This window comes from Vipera ursinii, assembly GCF_947247035.1.
Source record: "Vipera ursinii genome assembly, chromosome: 3".
Taxonomy (NCBI): domain Eukaryota; kingdom Metazoa; phylum Chordata; class Lepidosauria; order Squamata; family Viperidae; genus Vipera; species Vipera ursinii.
In genome coordinates, this window is record NC_139516.1 from 29,220,879 (window position 1) to 29,240,147 (window position 19,269).

The window sequence follows — 19,269 nt, forward strand, 5'->3', positions numbered from 1 at the left end:
AGAATATTGAATTATTTTTGGGAGGCTTGGCTCTAAAATATATATGATGCCACATATTTCACTCAATGGTCTTTGTCTGGAAAAGAAAGAGACTTGCAATTTTTGTCTTAATGCTGAATAAAATTCTATTCCCAAATGGAATATAGCAATGGTGATTTTTGCATTGGCTTAATTAGCTCCCAACCTGATGTGCCTACTATAGACCTGATATACTAACAGGCACCTCTCAATCCCACCTGGCTCCCTGCCTTCCCTTTTCCTCCCTTTTGATTATTTAAAATTATGATTTATATAAATGGCATGTTGTCATGCTTCAAAGTTAAGTGCCATTCTCCTTTGCTTTCATTATTTCTTATAATATCTCTTAGGTAATCAAAACAGTGGGTAACTAGATTTGCACTACTGTTGAAATTTGTGAACCCGCTCAGAAAAGAAGAAAGCAGTACTGTAGTCAGTTTTTTAAGGAAACAAATGGTGTGGTGAAATTCTTCCATGAAAACTATGGTTAGACAGACGTTGTAAGGTTCCTTCAGAGCCTCTCAGTTTGTCTTCAGGAAAATGAGTGTTTGTGATTGACCATATCCACTATTGTAGCCATGAGTCCACAGCCAAGCCCTTCCTCATGGCAACCATCTGGTGAGACTACCTACAGTACACTCTGAAAATTTTGAACGTATTTTACAACTTCAAAGGTTAGGAATCCTTACCTGTTACAGTTTTCTTTCTGCAGGCTGGTGTCACCTGAGCCTCCTCCAAAAGGCTTCCTAGTAATGGGCTCCAAATTCCGCTACAGTGGGAGAACACAGGCTCAAACTCGGCAAGCCAGCGCTTTGATTGATCGTCCTGCCCCTTACTTTGAACGTTCCTCTAGCAAACGGTACACCATGTCTCGCAGCCTCGATGGAGGTATGCCCCAAATGGGGGAGGGGGAGGGAGATTGGTTCCTTGGTGGGTATAGGAAGGCTTTTTTCAAAGTATGGAGCCATGTATTCTGTGGGGTGGGAGGTTGAAGTCTAGAATCACAACATTATTTTTTGCTGGTGAGATGTAGAACATTTTTTTCTCCAGAGTGATGTGGAAAGATTTTTCAGTTGATCTATAGGGAAAGCATGAATGGATTGCAAAAGGCTCTACCTAGTAGATTTTGGCTTATTTTGGCCAAGGAAGACTGAAACTGCTTGGTACCTGGATGGGAATTTGTTAAGAAATTCTAAGGCTGTAAGCTAGACAAGATAAGCTATGGCTTATCCATAATTAACTCTCTGATTTAGACCTGCCCTCCTTTGCCAGCACAAGGAGGCAATTGAAAGTTAACAAATAGTTTCCAGGCTTTAGAAATTTGCTCTTTTGGGATTTTTGCTCCATACCCCCAATACAGTTAGCTCACTTAGACATATGCACTCTCTTTGATTCTAGCTAGAAAAAGGATGCAGATATTGATTAATGGGTGGGTTCTCTTTTGGGCAATCAGCCTGCCAACAGTGATTAGACATGAATTGCAAGAGATGATACAGAGCAGCTACTAGATACAGTTTCCCATAAAACTTCCCATTAGCATAGTTTTTTCATTATGTGGTCAATGTTGACGTTCACAACTCTTTCAACGAAAAGCACTCAAGAGAGAAGCTAAAAGGTATTTTCCCCCCCTCCCAAACTCTCCAGACTGATATACAGTAATTCTATTCACAATTTTCTGGACAGGAATAGACTCCCTTTCTATAAGTAGGTGGGAGAGTTTTCTTCTCTATAAATTACATTCTCTAGAGCAACTCCAGGTTCTTTTCTTTGAAGATCAACAAATGTGAAAGGCGAAAGAAGATTGAAGCTGTTCCACAAGTAGCCCCATTCCTTCTATCCTTTTGTATAGCCATGGTAGAGTAACAGCTGTGTATCCCATGCTTCATGCAATGACCTCACTGTCCTTGGTAGGCAATACTAAAATGGGCATCATGGGGCACCTTTTCTGTGCTACCAAGGCATAAGAGGCGTAAGAAGCCCTTGTTGCCCTCTTTCTTTAGAATCACCAGTTTTCTCCTTTTAGCAATTAGATGTTCTCCTGCATATTGCATTGTTCTCTTAGACCAGGGGTAGGCAACCTTGGCTCTTTTATGACTCATGGACTTCAACTCCCAGAATTCCTGAGCCAGCATGGCTCAGCTTGAAAACCTCTCCCTTTCCCCTCAGCATGGCTGGCTCAGGAATTCTGGGAGTTGAAGTCCACGAGTCATAAAAGAGCCAAGGTTGCCTAACCCTGTCTTAGACTAAGAAATCAAATAAAGGTGGAATTCAGGTTTCTGGAGAGAAGAGCTGCCAACCTCCTCAAAAGATTTAAAGATTTATCTGTGGGTTTATTTCAGTTTAAAGAGCAAAGAAGAGCATTTATTGTGAGCATTTGTTATTGTATCTGAAACAGTAGTATCAGTGAGAAATAATGAGTCTTATTCATAATAAATGGAATTATCTTTTGCAAAACATTCTTCTTAATTCCTCAATTTACAACTGCTTCTTTAATGACAGTTCATAGTTATAACAGCCTAGGAAAAAACAAGAGGAGCCATCCTCAAAGTTATGCTTGTTGCAGTATCCCTGTAGCCATCTGATTGCAATTTGGATCCTTGGCAACCAGCTTGCATTTGTTACAGTTGCAGCATTTTGTAGTCACATGATCCCAATTCGCGATATTGATAGCCAGCTTTCAACAAAATCAATTGTGGAAGCCAGCTTCACAATGTAATTCACTTGACCATGTTTTTTGATTAATGACTATAGTGAAAATGGTGGTGAAATTGGGTCTGATCACATGATAGCTCATTTAATTATTGCATCATTAGCAATTAAAATTTTGGTCCCAGTTGCAGTTGTAACTTAAGAACTACCTGTATAGAGAACAGCTGTATTCATAAAATTCAAGGGATATAGATGTTTTGTAGGTCTGAAATATAGGAAGTATGCCATACCTTTCACTTCTAACCACCATATGTAAAGCATTCCATCTGGATGATTTAAATAATGTGCAAACCAATTGTTATACAAAATGCTATGTAACAGGTAGATAAATAGAAACATTTTAGAATTATCAAGGAATTCAATCCTAAGAAATCAAAGGAATACAAAGAAAGAATCAGACTAAAACTTGATTGTTAAAAGTTGATTTTTATGGCATTGTATGTTATGTACCTAAGCCATGTCCCAAAAAGAGCTTTTGAATTCTTGAATACAAGATCTTTAGTTTTAGAAGCTTTTTCAGGCATTGGAAATAATATTTTTTGCTTATATTCAGCTAAAGTCAATGGGACAAAATAGGGCTCCTCTCTCTTTTCCTCTCTCTCTCTCTGTCTCTCCTGTGCAGAATTCTCCCGACCAGCTTCAGTGAGTGAGAATCACGATGGAGCAGAGTTAGACAAGAGAGAAGATGATAGGTATAGGGGGAGGACGAGATCTGAAGATGAGGAGGTGACTACTCCAACAAAAATCAAGGAGTTAAAGGTACAAAGTACACCTATACTGTATTTAATCTACATTTGGAGGGAGGATTCTACACTTGATATGCAAGCATCTTAGCTTCCTTCTAGGACACGGGTGTCAAACTTGCTGCGTCACGTGACGTGTTGTGACATATCGTGACTTTTTTTGGCATTGCTGGAGCTGGGGTGGGATGTGGCCTCCATATGATGCAACCGACCCACGGGCCGGCAGTTTGACACCCCTGGTCTAGGAGATGCAAAAATATTGTGGAAAACAATAGTGTTATTATTAATATTTTCTATCTATATTATCTCCTATTTATTAGAATATTTCTCAGTCTTATAACAAATAAGTTCCCACTGGCAGTTATCATGCACTTGTCATCATACTGTTCAGCCTCCAGTATAAATTTCCAAAGGCAAACTGTTAACTTCCATTATTAAACTGCTGTTATCTTTGGAATCTTGTTCCTTGGAGAAACCAGTCATCCTGAAATCTGAAAACTGGCCTTTTATTCCATGACATGACACAGGAAACATTCACCCAGTGTGTCAGTAGCAGTTTTAGAAGCATAGCAATAGCAATAGCATCTAGACTGCTCCATAGTGTGCTTTACAACACTCTCTGAGTGGTTCATAGTATCTGCATATTGCCCCCAACAATCTAGGTCCTCATTTTACTGATCTCGGAAGAATGGAAGGTTGAGTCAATCTCGAGCCCCATTAGGACTGAACTCCAGGCTCTGGGCAGAGTTAGCCTGCAATTCTAACCACTGTGCCACCAGTGGTTAGCACTAGCATTCAGTTTGGGCTTTTAAAGCTGAATTTTCCTGATTTTCCTCACTGTAGCCAGAAGGATAAGCAAGGACACTGCACCGCTCTATTGCAAATACTGTGGTAATCATGGGGATTTTTTTTATATTAAGAAACTGTCTTGACAAGTTTGTCTTCCATATGTGTTTTCCAAAGAGTGCTGTCCTTCCTATGAAGTAGGATTCTTCTAGTGTCCTATTGCTTCAATATCCTGTAGCTGGATGTTACTCCCATTGTCTTTGTCAATGTCAGGGATAAATAAACAGAATCAACAGACATGTGAAGAATACTGCCCATGCCTGCTGAATCATTGTAGATATGTCTTCTTGAACTGCCAAAGTCCTGCCCTTTCTGTTCTGTAAAGTAAACAAATTTATTCATTTCGTAATGTGTGCCAGCAGATTTCATTCAAAATGCATATTGCAAATCAAGCAGGTTATGAGGCCTGCATAGATTAATACAATGCTATACAATTAATCCAGTGGTTTCCTACATCTATAAAGATGGTGGCAGCCTGTTATAGAAAGTGTGCGGCATCAAAGATTTGTCATTTTCTTGATACCTGAATTAAAATTGTGGCAACAATGTAGCCTATTATAGGAGTTCCCTTAACTGATTTACCCTCCCTCCTGCCTCTTTTTTGCTACCAGACGGAACAAGAAACCACCCCAAGGCACAAACAGGAGGTATTCTCTGGAATGTTTTAGTTTTTCATCACTGCATTCCTAATTTTCATCTTTTAAGAAATGCCAACATTGTATGTTCCCCTTCCTAATGGGATGCAAGATGCAGATCAGGGTGGAAGTGAGGGGATCTTACCCATGCTACACAGACTGCATCTTGTACCCCATTAAGTCAGCATTTCCCTTCATCTTATCATGTGAGCAAGAAGTTAGAGTACTTCAGCTACTTGCTTGCTAGGAAATCATAACTATTTTGTCATCCAACTGACTCTTCTGTTCTTTCATGGCATTCTATTATCCCTGTTCCTCTTTTTTTCCCCCGGCCTTGATATTTTCAGGAAGGAGATACTTACTGAAGATGCAGACATAGCTTTGACACAAATTTAGAAAAATGAGTTGCAGGTCAGAATGTTTAAAGCTTTAAGCCAGAACTAAAAATGAGATTTAGTTTTAGTCATTGGCTAAAGTGCCAAGATATGCAAAGCAACATCAAAAAGTTGCTTTTATTGTTCACTTCCTCTTTTTAATGATCAGCCTTATGAGGCTGTGTATATACTGTAATTGTTAGGATCTTTGAGAAATGGAGCGCTGTATTTCCCCAAAACTGGTTACAATATCTTCCATGCAGCGATTAACATGTTTATAATGTTCTACAAAGTTTATGACCTGCAGATGGTTCCCACCAAGCAGATCAAAGCTTGGGAAATTTTTATTTGTTTTTACAGCAGAACTGATAACTGGTTTAAATTCCTTTGAATTATATGTAAAAGTTTTTATTTTTATTTTGGCAAATTTGAGTAACAACAAAATTCAAGCTACACTCAGAATAAATAAATTTATTTACAATCTGAGTTTACTATGCTACAAATCTATTTCTCATTATTAGTCTGGTTGTTCCACAGACTTCTGGCATATAGATATTCTCCAAGCACATGAAGTTCAGCGCCGGCTATTCCCTCCATATTTTCTCATCATTCAGTAATTCTGCATGTTTTATTAGAACCCTGTACAGTCCTTATTTACACCATCAGCATTATGTGAAGGGGCAATTGGCAAACTGCTTCAGAGATATGCATTCCTTGTTTCTCAATTTTTTGTGAACTTCTTCTCACTCTTGAATGAGGGGAATTAGGCATAATGGATGGGAATCATGAATATTTCCTCTTTTTAAATTAGTTTGCACTGTCCAAGGAAGTGAAGCTTCACTTAGCCACAGTAAAAACTGTCATGAAATGGATTAGTATTTTTTAGTGCTGATCCTGAAACCCACTTTATACTCAGCAAACGTGGATCCTATTTTGGAATTCCTTTTTTCTTTTTTGCAGTTTACTTTGGCCCAATTTAAATATTTTTTCATTTTTTTCATTCCTTTAGAATTCTAGTTACAAACTATTATAGGAGACAGTAAACAGTGGCTAAGAACACATTTGCCAAGGTTTGTCTCCTGGCCCATGAGTTGCTAGTTCTAGAATTATGATCTCCAGACTTCACAGAAACTATAGAATCTCATGTTTCTAGATAAGAAAGAATAGTAGAAGCCTATATAGCAATTAAGAAGTAGGGTTTTTCTTATCCTGAACAATCAGAAAGATAAGACTTATATTTTATATTTTAATTCAATCTTAGAAATTTCAATCTTTCTAAGCCAGTCTTCTCCAACCTTCTTGCCTCCCAATGGATTGGATTACAACCATAATCAACTCCATTCCTCCTTGGCCAAGGGATGATGGGAAATGAAATCCATTTGGATGGGCAGGCCTAAAATAGTAGCTGAATGATTTAAATTGTCTATTATGTCGAGACTTCACTTTCTAGCAATAAGGCCTCCAATTCTAAACACTCTGAAGCTCCCACCTCACAACTGTCTCTCACTCCACTCATGTTCCTTCCTCTAACCCTCACCTTAGTAGTTACCTTCCCCTCTCCATCCAAAAGTTTTTAGACAAATCGGAAGATGTTTTGCTAAAGCACCAGGCCAGCATTAATGAGTTGAAACGGACCCTGAAGGAACCCAATAGCAAGCTTGTGCACAGAGACCGGGATAGAAGGCTGCCTTCCTCACCTGCTTCTTCTTCACCCAAACATGAAGATGAGACACCAAAAGGGACCCCTGAGAAGGCCAATGAGGTTTGTTTGTTTGTTTGTTTGTTGTTATTCTGATGATATAAAGATATTCATTATGTATATTGGCATTATGCAATTTTGCTATTTATTTTTATGTACTTGATTCTTCTGCCATTTAGAAGAATTAATCTAACTAGTGGCTTAATAGAACCATCCTTACTACAGCCTTCCTCAATTTCCTGCCTTCCAAATGTACTGAAACTAGAGCTGCCATCATTTCCAGACAGCATGTGGGTTACAATCAACACATCTGAGAAAAAAGATATTGGAGAAGGTGGCTCTTAATGTTTTTGCTTTTCTCCTGTCCATACTATCAAACTGTGCAGTATTACATCTCTTGATTATTTACTCTGCAAGTGCTCTGTCTTCTGCTGCTTTGACATTGTAACAGTCAGATTTAGGTAAACATTCAATAATATTTTGACAGGGAAGCCTTTTACCGTATCCCCTTTGCTGTCTCCACAAGATCCTTTCTTATTTATTCTAGTAATTATGATGTTATGAATATTTCTCTAAGCATTGGCTTTAATATGAATATTCATATTGAACTAGAGAAAGTAAAGTTGTGCATTATAATAATGGCTCAAAGATTGCCAAACTTTGATCAGATGATTGTGTTTAACTCTCAACTATGCTGGGCTGATCTTTTAATAAAGGAAGACAAACTGCATTTCAGTTTGGGCATTATAACAATTTATCTCATCATTCCTTTCTTTATAGGCAAGCAGACAGAAGGTCCTAGGAATATACGTATGCTCACTAATCAAATTTCATCTGTCTGCATTCCTTACTTGACATATAGATATCAGCCTACTATTTATTGCCTATTTTAGGGATTATACAATCCCAATAAAAGATTTTTAAAATAATTTAGGACTTTGCAGGCAAGGCTTAAATTGAAAGGCAAAATATTAAATAAAGCAGAGATAAAATTTTGGTAATACAACAAATAGATTATATCATAAATGAGAATGCCACATGTAAGTTAGAAAATATAAATGATTGTAGGCGAACATATTACAGATACATAGATATTATTAGACTTCCTTAAATATGAAAGCCATTTACCATGTGAATCATGGCAATGTAGACTATGAGGTTAGAATAATGCATGGCGAACTATTTTTCAAATATGGTTCCCACAATGAGTCATTGTCATGTAGGAAGTACATGTGGTACCCTTGTAAAAAAAAGACAGTTGAGTGTCCATAAAGCAGTGAGTGAAAAGACTGAATCATGTTAAGACTAATTTTTTAGAAGAACTGTTTTGAAAGTAAAGTTTCATTACCTTTTGCATGGGAAAATTTTAAATTATCTTCATGTATCCTCACACAGAAATTTGTGCCAGGAAAAGTAATTTGCATTGTTTTAATTACTTAAAGGTAGTCTTCTGCTGGTAAACAGATTCTTAAAACATATCTCTATTGCCTATCAGTCCATATCATAATTAGAATGCATCAGGATTTGAAAGTAGGCAAACAAAAAGAAAATCCCAGTGTTTGTTTAATAGTAGATGCACTCTCTTGCCCACACATCTTGGATCTGTGTGAAGATATCTCTTAACAGTAAAACTCAAATTTAGTGTAAAGAATTTTTGAGAAACTTCTTATTGTGGAATTTATATTTAGTTCCATTTGCATCCTAACCTTGATAAAAAAAAATACTCCAGTGCTTATACACTGTAAAATACAGTCATAAACACATAGTAGTTGGCCCTCAAGATTTTGGTGTGAACCCTATGATTTTGACAGTTATACTGAAGGTAGTGTTTCTCTGTTTGCAAGAATTATTTTTATTATAACCGAGCCAGTCATGTACAGGCTTACTATATTATGAGATACTCAGATTAAATTAAGAAACCTGGAAGAAGACTGTACTGTCCATTCCTTCAACACAGCTGGAAATAATCTCTGTAGCTGTTACTTAAAAATGCAGGCTAACTTTGCAGAAAATCACATATTTATGAAACATTCAGCTATTAAATGAAAACATCTTATAATTTAGTGAGCAAGTTATTATTTTTATAAACCACTGGCCTTTGTTTGACCATAAAGGGATGAACTTTGTTCTTGGTTGTTTCTTCATGAGTAGAGACATAAAGTATTTTATAATCCCTACTAATACAGTATTGGGCAAGGTGTTGGTGTTTCTTTTGGTGAAACATAGATTAAACTTGAGCTCAGGAAAATTGGAAGCACAAAATCCTAACCAGTGAAGGAAGCTGCACAAGTCGTTGATGTGTTTGCATCACATAGCAGGTCCAAGTCTTTTTACTTCTCCAGGTTTCATTTCATGATTCATTTTTCCAAATGAAAGGTTGGGACTCAGCCTGAAGCAGATAGACCTTCATCAGCAGGAAAGGTGCTTTTAATGTGAACTTAGCAGACATATAACTCAACTCTTATGGCTGGTCCTGTGGGGCCTAATTCAACTCTTAATTGGGAAAGCATTCTTATATAAAAAAAAGTAAAGCAAAGATCATTGGTATGAAATCAAGGTGAAAACTTGTGTTCAAGTGTTCCAGTAGAACGAGAAAATAGAATAGCCGAGTTCAGTAGCTGCGTCATGATTAACACTGGTAGTCCTTGAATTACAATCACAGTTGAGATTAGAATTTAGGTTGGTAAGCAAGGTGGTTGTTAAGTGAGTTGCACCCAATTTTATGATCTTTTTACTATGGTTGTTAAGCTAATCAATGCAGTTGTTAAATGAATCATGTGAACTTTAAGCAAGTCTGGCTTTTCTTATTGACTTTGCTGGCCAGAAGCTGGCTAGAAAGATCGTAAATGACTATTACAATGTCCACAGGAGGCTGCAACCCTTGTAGTTACATACCGGATGCCAGGCAACCAAATTTTTATCAGTTACTGGGAATGCACAAGGACTGGTCGTAAGTCACATTTTTCAGTGCCATTGTACCTTTGAACACTTAAATCACTAAAAAAATTAAATCACTAAAAAATTGATTGTAAAGCAATGCCTATCTGTATTGCTGTCAGAGAGGAGATGGAAGTTGAAAGAAAGAATCCTTTCCTAAACAGTTAGATAAAGGATTAGCTCAGGATAAATAAACAGGAAATTGAGTGATTCTCCATACTTTATTTACTGCCTCTTTTTCTGTGTCTCCCTTGTCTCTTTTCTCTGTCTCTATCTCTTTGCCTGGGGGGTCTTGGGTTTCCCCTCCTGAAATAGATGTCAGAAGAGGATTCTCCAGAGGATCTGTCATCTGAACATGGAGCTGCCTTAATCATGGAATCTTTTATACAGAAAAGTCTTGTTTCTTCTCCTGAGGTTATCACCACTCTTTCAATTTCTCTGTCTTTTCTATACCTGTTTCTCTTTTTGTTTCCTTTCCTAGAAGTAAATGTAGGCTATAATACTACTCACGCTTACTAAGGGCTAAAGTCTTCGAAGGGCTGAGCTCTTCTAAAGTCATTAGGATGCATTTTTTACTGTAGTTTAAGCTTGAGATATTCATGGCAGTTGATCAATCATCACGTTTATTAAGGGATGATGAACCAAGTTCATTTAATCAGGTTTATTTAGAATTTATCTGACGCAGGAAAATCTCACTGCAACTAAGCTACTAGGAATGCTAGAAAAGTTATGAATTATTACAAAATATTATATTCAGAATGGGAAGGTTTAAGTCTCCAAATGATTTTGATGTCAGCCTTTCGGGAAAGTCCACCAGTATTTGAAAACTGCACAAAAATGTACTTCAGTGAAAGATAATGTGGTACTGTATCTGGTTCCCAGTTAAGGGAGGTGCAAGAATCCGTAGTGAGCTCTGCAAATTACGTGCACCTCTTTTTTGCTTTTTCAAATTTCTCAATTGAGAATAGCACCATGTATCCAAATATCAGTTTAGGGAAACGAAAGGAGAGATGTATGCCTCCATTTCCTTTCTGCAGGTTCTGTAAAGGCATTTCATTGACCGCTGTGATAGAATATAGGACTAAGACCAACTTCAGGAGTAGACCAGTATTTTGCTTGGAAAAAGTTGTGAGTGTAGGTTTATTAAATATTGTCTGAATTCTGAAGAACTTTTGCCAGACTGATGATCTGACTTAGATATCTCTGGGCACAATTAAAAACTACAGTATGTGCTTTTCATTTAAAATGATACTCAGTATGTTTCAAGGAATACAGCAGCCCTTTCTGGATAAGTATAAGCCTACACAACAAAGGAAATTCTTCTGCAGAGCACTGAAATAAAGTGTATTATTTCAAAGTTGGCCAATGCTATCAAATACAAAAGTATTAATATAACAAATGCTTTAGAAACACTTGAGTATTTCAAGCATGTAAACATCGTGACCTTTCCTCATTGAAGGAGACATCCATTTTGGTCAGTTTGTTTTTCCTATGCTTAACCACAGAGGTGTTATATCTACAGTGGTGTTGTATTCAGACAAATAAAATCTGAGACATCTGGTGGCAGAGGCAGTGAACAGCCTTACCACAATGTAGCAAGGCTGTTCTGTTTTCTGAATTGTCCTATTAACAAAAGAAAGCTAAATCTTAAATTTCCAGATAGATATTATCTCATTCACTTTTATAACCTAAGTTGGTTATGAAAATATAAGAGATGTGGTTAAAATTTTGATGCATAGACTTAAACAAAGTACCGGAATATAGAGTAGTTAGAAAATTCTGTTACTTCACCTGCTGTCAAATATAGTGACTTGTGTCAATTGTGGCATGGCAGTTACATTATGGCACAGATTTTGAAATATGGTGTTGTGGTCTGGTCCAATAATTACTTTCAAAGGCAGCATTATCAAAGCTACTTCCCCATCTGCTATGCTAAGCATTGCATCTTATCTTAGAATTGAAAGTAAGTAATTGACAACTTTTATGAGTTCTGATTGCGGTTTATAGCATAGATCAGACATGTCAAACTCGCGACGTCACGTGACGTCGCACAATGCATTGGGATGATTTTGCCATTGCTGGCAATGGAGTGGGCGCAGCTTCTGCATGACGCATCTGGCCCGCGGGCTGGCAGTTTGACACCCCTGGCATAGATGGAGATGTGCCCCCCCACCTCCCAAGGAAATATATAGAGCTTTAATAACATCACTGTGGTCAAAAGTTAGATTATAGAGAAGTGGAATCAACAGTTACATTATGGAGTACCAAGCAGTTAAACTGCTTTAATGTGTTTTGTTCACACATACTGCTAAACCAAGGTTTTTAAACTTGTTTCACAAATTACAAATTGACCTGGTTCTCAATCATACAAAGCCAAAATCAAAAGAAACTGGTCATTGTTATTAAACCTGTCTTTCAAACAATCAGTACCTATCAGCACATTGATATTGATTTGGTTTATTCATATTGTGTCAGAATATGCTTCATTTTTAGCTTAGTATATTTTCCAGACGATGATTGTGGTTCATAAACCACAGTTGTAGATAAACATGTACATTAAGATAACAATAATTTAAACTATCATTTTAAACTGCCAATATAAATGCTGTTATTTAATTAGGATTTACTAGGATTGACCAGCTACTTTCACCCAAGACAACTGTCAATTTCAGTTACACGGTTAAGATGCACAGTTTTAATTATATAACTCAGTGTATTTATTTACATGAACAAAGGAAGATAAGTAATATACATCTTATTTGTGGGAGTTTTCCCCCCAAAGTTAAGGGATATGGAAGAAAATAACTGTTATATTCCTATCAATTGAGAGATAGGAATTTATATTAATTCTTGTATGAAATTTCTTGGCCATACATATTAAATTAATATTTGGGTAATAATTTAGCTTTTAAACAAATTTTGCAGCCTTTAAATATTGCAATACAGTTCTTTGTTATGTATTTGTAGCAAACTATAGATCTGAACACTTAGTGATATAAAAACATGTATATAAATAAGCATGTTTGGGATGGCTTTACACAGATTAATTTGTACAAACATACTCTGAATAGAAGTACAGGTAGTCCTCAACTTACAACCATTCATTTAGTGACTGAAGTTACAACAGAACTGAAAAAAGTGACTTATGATCAGTTCTCAAACTTACAACCATTGCAGCATCCCCATGGGCCCTTGATCAAAATTTGGATGCTTGGCAACTGATTCATATTTATGACGGTTGCAGTGTCCCAGAATCATTTGGTCCTCTTTTGCAACGTTCTGCCAACCAAAGTCAATGGGGAAGGCTGATTCACTCAACAACTGTGTTACTAACTTAATATCTGCAGCAATTCACTTAATAACTGTGGCAAGAAAGGTTGTAAAATGGGGCAAAATCACTTAACAACTGACTTGCTTAGCAATAGAAATTTTGGACTCAATTGTGGTCATAAATCGAAGACTACCTGTAGACCAATCTGTGCCTAACCTAAAATGCTATTATGCAAAGCAAAGTTGAATTTAAAAATTAGGTTATACTTTACGTAATATTTTTATAGCTTGGTACATCATTCTGTAATACTTGTGGCTTCTTATGCAGATTTAAAAATGTAAAAATCAAGTAATATAATTCATCAGATTCTCATATGAACTCTGATACATTGGGCATATCCATGTAACTATTCCAGGAAGTACTGGGTTTACTCTAAATTCACTTTGTTTTTAATTGCAGGAGATCCGCAACCTAGGACCATTCGTTCAGCAACATTCAAAGTTATGATGACGTTGAACGAATGGTGGTTATGACCAGTCTTTGGAATTCCAGCTATCTCAGTAATCCTGTGGTCATATGATCATAATCTGGGAACCTGGCAACCAGTTCGCACTTAGCCCAGAATCATGTGATCACTATTTGCAACCTTCCTTGTCGGCTTCACCAGAAAGCCAATGGGAAAGTTGGAAGGGAGGGTCAAAAGTCACTGGAGTAAGTCTTCCCTAGCTTGCCATGCCGGCTACTTGCATACCTCGTGCACTCTCCCTGAACCATGTTGTACTTCTTATGCACCCCCTTGATCTCTCATGCACCCTCCCCAACTGGCACCATGCCTCTTGCACACACCCTTGCACCCTCCCTCATCCAGCAGCCACAACTTATCTGCCTAGTGGCTTGATACTTGTAACTTCCTACTGGCTTCCCCAGTGACTTTGGTTGTGAGAAACCAGCAGGAATTTGTCTTGCCTAATGACTGGAATTTGGTTAACAACAGCAACTGGGACTCATATAATTGCTATTTGAATTCTTTCTTGATGGCTTCCCCAGAAAGTCAAGGAGGAAGCCAGCAGGGAAGGTTGCAAGTCACTGAGGTAAGTCTTTTGCACCACACCAGTCACTTGCACACTCTTTTCAGTCCTCTCTGATCTATGCCACATGTCTCATCCACCCTTGCACACCCTTCCTGATTTGTGCCTTGATTCTTACACACACCTGTACACCATTTCTGACCTTCACACTCACTCACTCACATCCTCTGCCGCTGGGCAGTAGCCACTTATCTGTCTGCCAACTTGGGACTTGCAACTTCCTACTGGTTTCCCCACTGATTTTGATTGTGGGAAGCCAGCAGAAAGTTGCTTTGCCTAACAATTAACAATTCCTCAGAGTATGGGATAATTCCATACTCTGTGTAATTATTTGTGACTGTTCTAGAGAAGCAAAAGAAACCAGGAGGCATGTTAGGGTTAGAAGTAGTATTAGGAAAATACTAATAGAAGTATTAGAAGTAGTGTCTAACAGATGAGATATTGAGAGTGCCAAGTTTCCCCATACAATAATGAATTGTACTATAATGTACCTGTTAGGCTGTTGGTTATATACCATAGCATGGCACATGATATTAGATTTACAATTGGAAGATTTGCAAAATATAGGCCTTTGTGATGTTGCCTACACGATCCTGTTATTGCAGTTTTCATCTTAGGTATTAATCAACATTTTTAAGCAGATAAAACATTTTAACTAGTAAAGAATGGTCTGCTGTCTGCCTGGTGTTGTTATTATAAAACAAAATACATAAGAGTAACATTCTAATTCTTAGTTATTCTTCATTCTTCTACCACTCTTCAGTCAGTATTTGCTCTTTGCATATGTTTGTTACATAGAGATGACTTAATTTTAGCTGAATGTGTTATGATGGTGATGGGTCTAAATAACACAAAAGTATCCAATAGCTGCAAAGCATCCTTATTATTTAAGCCAAAGTTTCTCAGCCTCTGCACCTTTAAAATATGTGGACTTCAACTCCCATGCTGGCTGTGGAATCTTGCGAGTTGAAATCCCCAGAACTTGCTGAGGTTGAAAAACATAGATTTAAGCAGTTTGGTACTGTTGCTTCCATGTGGTATGTTCCAGGCTTCTTATTTCTCTGTTGTCACTTTTTTAAGCAAAAAAACTTTGTGTTTTTACTTACTTTCTTAATTTTGTCTTCCTAATCCTAAACCAGTGTGTTTTTTCCTGAACTGAACTGGTTTGGATATAAATGTTCTGGATATAAATTGATGACTTTGTTCAGGTTTCCTCAGAGAAGTGGAATATCATGTGAAGCTCTAATTGTGATTTATAATTTTAGTTTTGCAAAATACCTTCCATTTTATTTGCTATTTTAGTGCAATCTTTCAAAATACTTTCATTTTAAAAGTTTGCTTTTGATTCAGTAGATTAAAGGGATTCGCTTTGATCTGTTAATTTCCTATAGGTGTGCACTGTTGTTTTGAAAATGAGGTACAAACAAACCTCTAGAGAAATCCAGAAACACATCAGATGACTGTTATGCTTTAAGTTGATCTGTTTACTCAGTATATAATTTAAGTGGAACTTATTTTAAATATAATTAACCTATATCTCCTATTTCAGTTACTTTTTGTTTTTATTTATTTTCTATTAACTATGACCCGAATCTAGCACCAACAAACCAAATAAGATGAGGATATGCATACAAAAAGCCTTGGTGTTCATGTTAAAGTAACATTGTAAAAAAGAAACTGTTATAGTTAAATTGATGCTGAATGTATTGATGATTCTCTACTATATTCAATCTTTGATATTCAAATAATATTTGATATTCAAATAAGCATTTTGTATATCATACAATTGGAAGTAGATGCACAAATGCATATATATGCCATCAGAAGACTCTCTGTAAGCATATTTGTAATTAAAAACCACCTTTCAAACACTCCTGTATATCTCTTAGCTAACAAAATACTTTGAAACCATATAAAGCTTTAACAGAATGCAAACTATTTATAAAAGTACTGTTGTTCATTTCCAAAACTTACCAAAGTACTCTAAGATCATTTACGGTAATTCAAAATATTAGTGCACAATTGGTCAAAATTGTTTGCTTTAAACTACAGTAATCAAATGATACTGTTACAATGGTGTTAGGCATATTTTCAGATCTTAGCAACTGGAAGAGAACGTACTTGTTAAAATTTAATTCTCAGTTGATCTCAACTTTGAGATATTACCATCCAGTTGATAAAGATTTATGTACTTTCCTGTTCAATAATGCATGAATGCTGTCAGGATCTTTGTTATCTATTTAATTATCATCTATCTGAGTAATTTATGTTTAATGCTAATTTTTCTTGCTCCAATTACAATGCAGGGCTCAGAGCATTGGGTTTTTATAGAAAGAGGAACTTCTGGGCTGGAAGAGCTAGCACTAAAACAAGTTATTGAGACCCAGAAGGAAGAATCAAGTGCAGGTGCCTCAGGAAAGCAAACAGATTTGGACTTCTCAAAAGGGCCCACTGCAGTAGGGGTGGTCAAGGCAGCAACAAAGCAAGAGGTAAAAGGAAATGAGGAAAGCAAAATAAAGATTCACAGAAAAGCCAAAATGATTGCCAGTCCAGAAGATTTTGAATCATTATGGGAAGATGATAAGAATAAGAATGATTACAGAAAGAAATGTTCTGAGACAGAAAACCTGACTGGGGAAAGAGAAGAGAAAAGCAATAAAACAGAGACATCACTATTTGGTTCTTGTGAACCTGAGAAGAAAGAAGAACAGAAAGACGAAATAAAGGATGTGGTGCTAGCCTCCACTAAAAATATGCAACCTACTGGCCCACTCCAATCAAAAGACAGGCCAACATGTGCCTCTTTTCACTCAGAGTCTCCAAAAAATGAAAACAGAATAATACTAAGTGAACATAGGACTTCTTTGAAATTATCAGAAAAGGAAGATCTTCAGGATACCTCAGATTCTGACTCAGTTAAAACTAAGGTGAAACTAAGTGATAAGACGGCTTCTTCTGCTTCTGAACGGATCATCTATTTGGGTTCTGAAGAAACAGATGAAGCAAATAACGAGACCAAAGAAATACTTGATCAAAAAAAAATTTGTGCCTTTGACACGAGGCAAGAAAACCAAATAGACATACAGAAGAACATTAGTCTTGCCCCAGTTATAGGAAAGAGAGACAGAGAAAATATGCTTCCATTTCCCTTACCCACATATTGTGAAGAAATGTCAGATATCAGCAAAACAATTCTTCAGTCGGAGCAGTCCAAGAAAGATAATAGAGATGAGAAAAGCATACATTCTATTAAGCAGTCTTCAAATGAAAAAGAGGTTCATTCATCAATTTCAGGGGAAAGTGTTCCTATAGAGTCAAATGATTATGGAATCAAAGGTGACCAGGAATGCAGTGCATATTCTTCGACAGATGAAGCCTGTGAAAGGGATTCCATAATCCCATTATCAGTGCCTCAGTTAAAATCTGAACCCTCCACAAAAGGGGCAGCAGTTTATCCTTCTTATGAGCATAAAAAAGGAGATGACAGCAGACTTCAAGGAGGGGAAAAAGAATATGATAAGAAGGAGGCTGATACTGCCATAGGAGAACAGAGCATGATAATAAAAACTTCAGAAAATCAAAGCAAAAGAAATACATTAGAAGAAATGGAAGCTACTCAAATACTTCTTCAGATGGAAGCCATAGAATATATGGATTCCCCCATGAATTCCTCGCAACAGCAGCCTTTCTGTTCTACAGAAATTTCAGCTAGAGATTCACATATATCACAAGAAGCAGTATTAGCTCAAGATAAGACTCATGATTCAAGTTGGCCTCTTCAGGACAAATTATCAGATGCTCAAGAACTAGTCCAAAATAAATACCTCAGATCTGAGGATTCCACCAAAGATGAACTTCCTGACTCAGAGCTATCAGCCAAAGATGAAACTACTGAATTGAAAAGTCTAGCCATAAACAAACAACAAATGGAAAGTGGAGCCTTTGTTAATTCTAGTGAACAGAAGCAGATAACAAAAGATAAGTGTACCCTGTCAGAAGACTCAACTAAAAATAAACCATCAAATTCACATATGTCAGAATGGAGAGAAACAGCTAAATATGGATCTTCCAAGTCTGAAGAGTATGACAGAAATGAACCTCATGAAATAAATGGGATGGCTAAATATAAATTCCAAGAATCGGCTGAACTCCCAAAATTAGAAGAGGTGGCTAAGAATAATATTTCAGAATGGAAGGACTTTGCTAAAGATAAGCTCTGTGAAATGGATGAGCTGACCAAAGATAATACTGCAAAGTCAGAGGATATCATTTTAACTTTAAATCTAGATGAAGTAGTTCTGGATTCAACCTCTGGCTTGAAGCAGCCATCTAGGGATAAAATATTATCAAAGTCTGCCTCTGTAGTTGGCTCTAAACCTTCAGAATTGGAAGGTCATTTTTTTTTAAAAGAAGAACTTGACACTACACATTCTGTTAAGACTGGGTCACCTGAATGGAACAAAGAATGCTCACAACCTCCTCATTCTACAAAGCAGGACTTGAAACCTGTGCAACCTACACAAAATAAACAAAAACCCAATCTGGAACAACTCAAGCTAACAGAGCATAGTGCAGCTTCATCGCAAAGGCATAAAGATGCAGATTCATCCACGGAGAGCTCAAAGGATTTATTTGAGCCTAGACGTGCAACAAATAAAGAAAACTCCATAGCTTCTAAAATTAGGATGTTTGAACAAGGTGAAATGTACAGCGTACTTTCTGATGAACCAGATGTTACCTTAACAGGATTCCACGATAGTTGTCCAGGCAGTGAGATACCAAAAGATTCATCAAATATAGAAATACACAAAGATAAATTTTTAGAAAACAACTGTGCAAAATTAATAGTGGCTTTGCAACCTTCAGATGACAAAACAAAAGACCTTGGAGAAACATCAGGCATGGTCTACCTAGCTGAAAATCAAGGAACAAGTGAGGGAGAACCATCT

The 19,269-nt window shown here is 36.9% G+C and overlaps 1 protein-coding gene across 9 annotated transcripts in view; it reads left to right on the forward strand.

Moving 5' to 3' along the window:
- EPB41L1 (erythrocyte membrane protein band 4.1 like 1) overlaps positions 1 to 19,269 on the forward strand; it is a 193,665-nt gene that overhangs the window by 156,434 nt on the left and 17,962 nt on the right. For 8 of the 9 annotated variants that reach the window (XM_083358640.1, XM_083358647.1, XM_083358642.1 and 5 more), the window contains 3 exons: positions 731 to 906; positions 3,350 to 3,486; positions 6,896 to 7,087. In XM_083358640.1, coding sequence (XP_083214766.1) covers positions 731 to 906; positions 3,350 to 3,486; positions 6,896 to 7,087 — 505 coding nt within the window. Of the gene's footprint in view, positions 1 to 730; positions 907 to 3,349; positions 3,487 to 6,895; positions 7,088 to 10,276; positions 10,376 to 19,269 lie in introns of all 9 variants that reach the window. The other variant, XM_083358648.1, reaches the window with a different exon arrangement.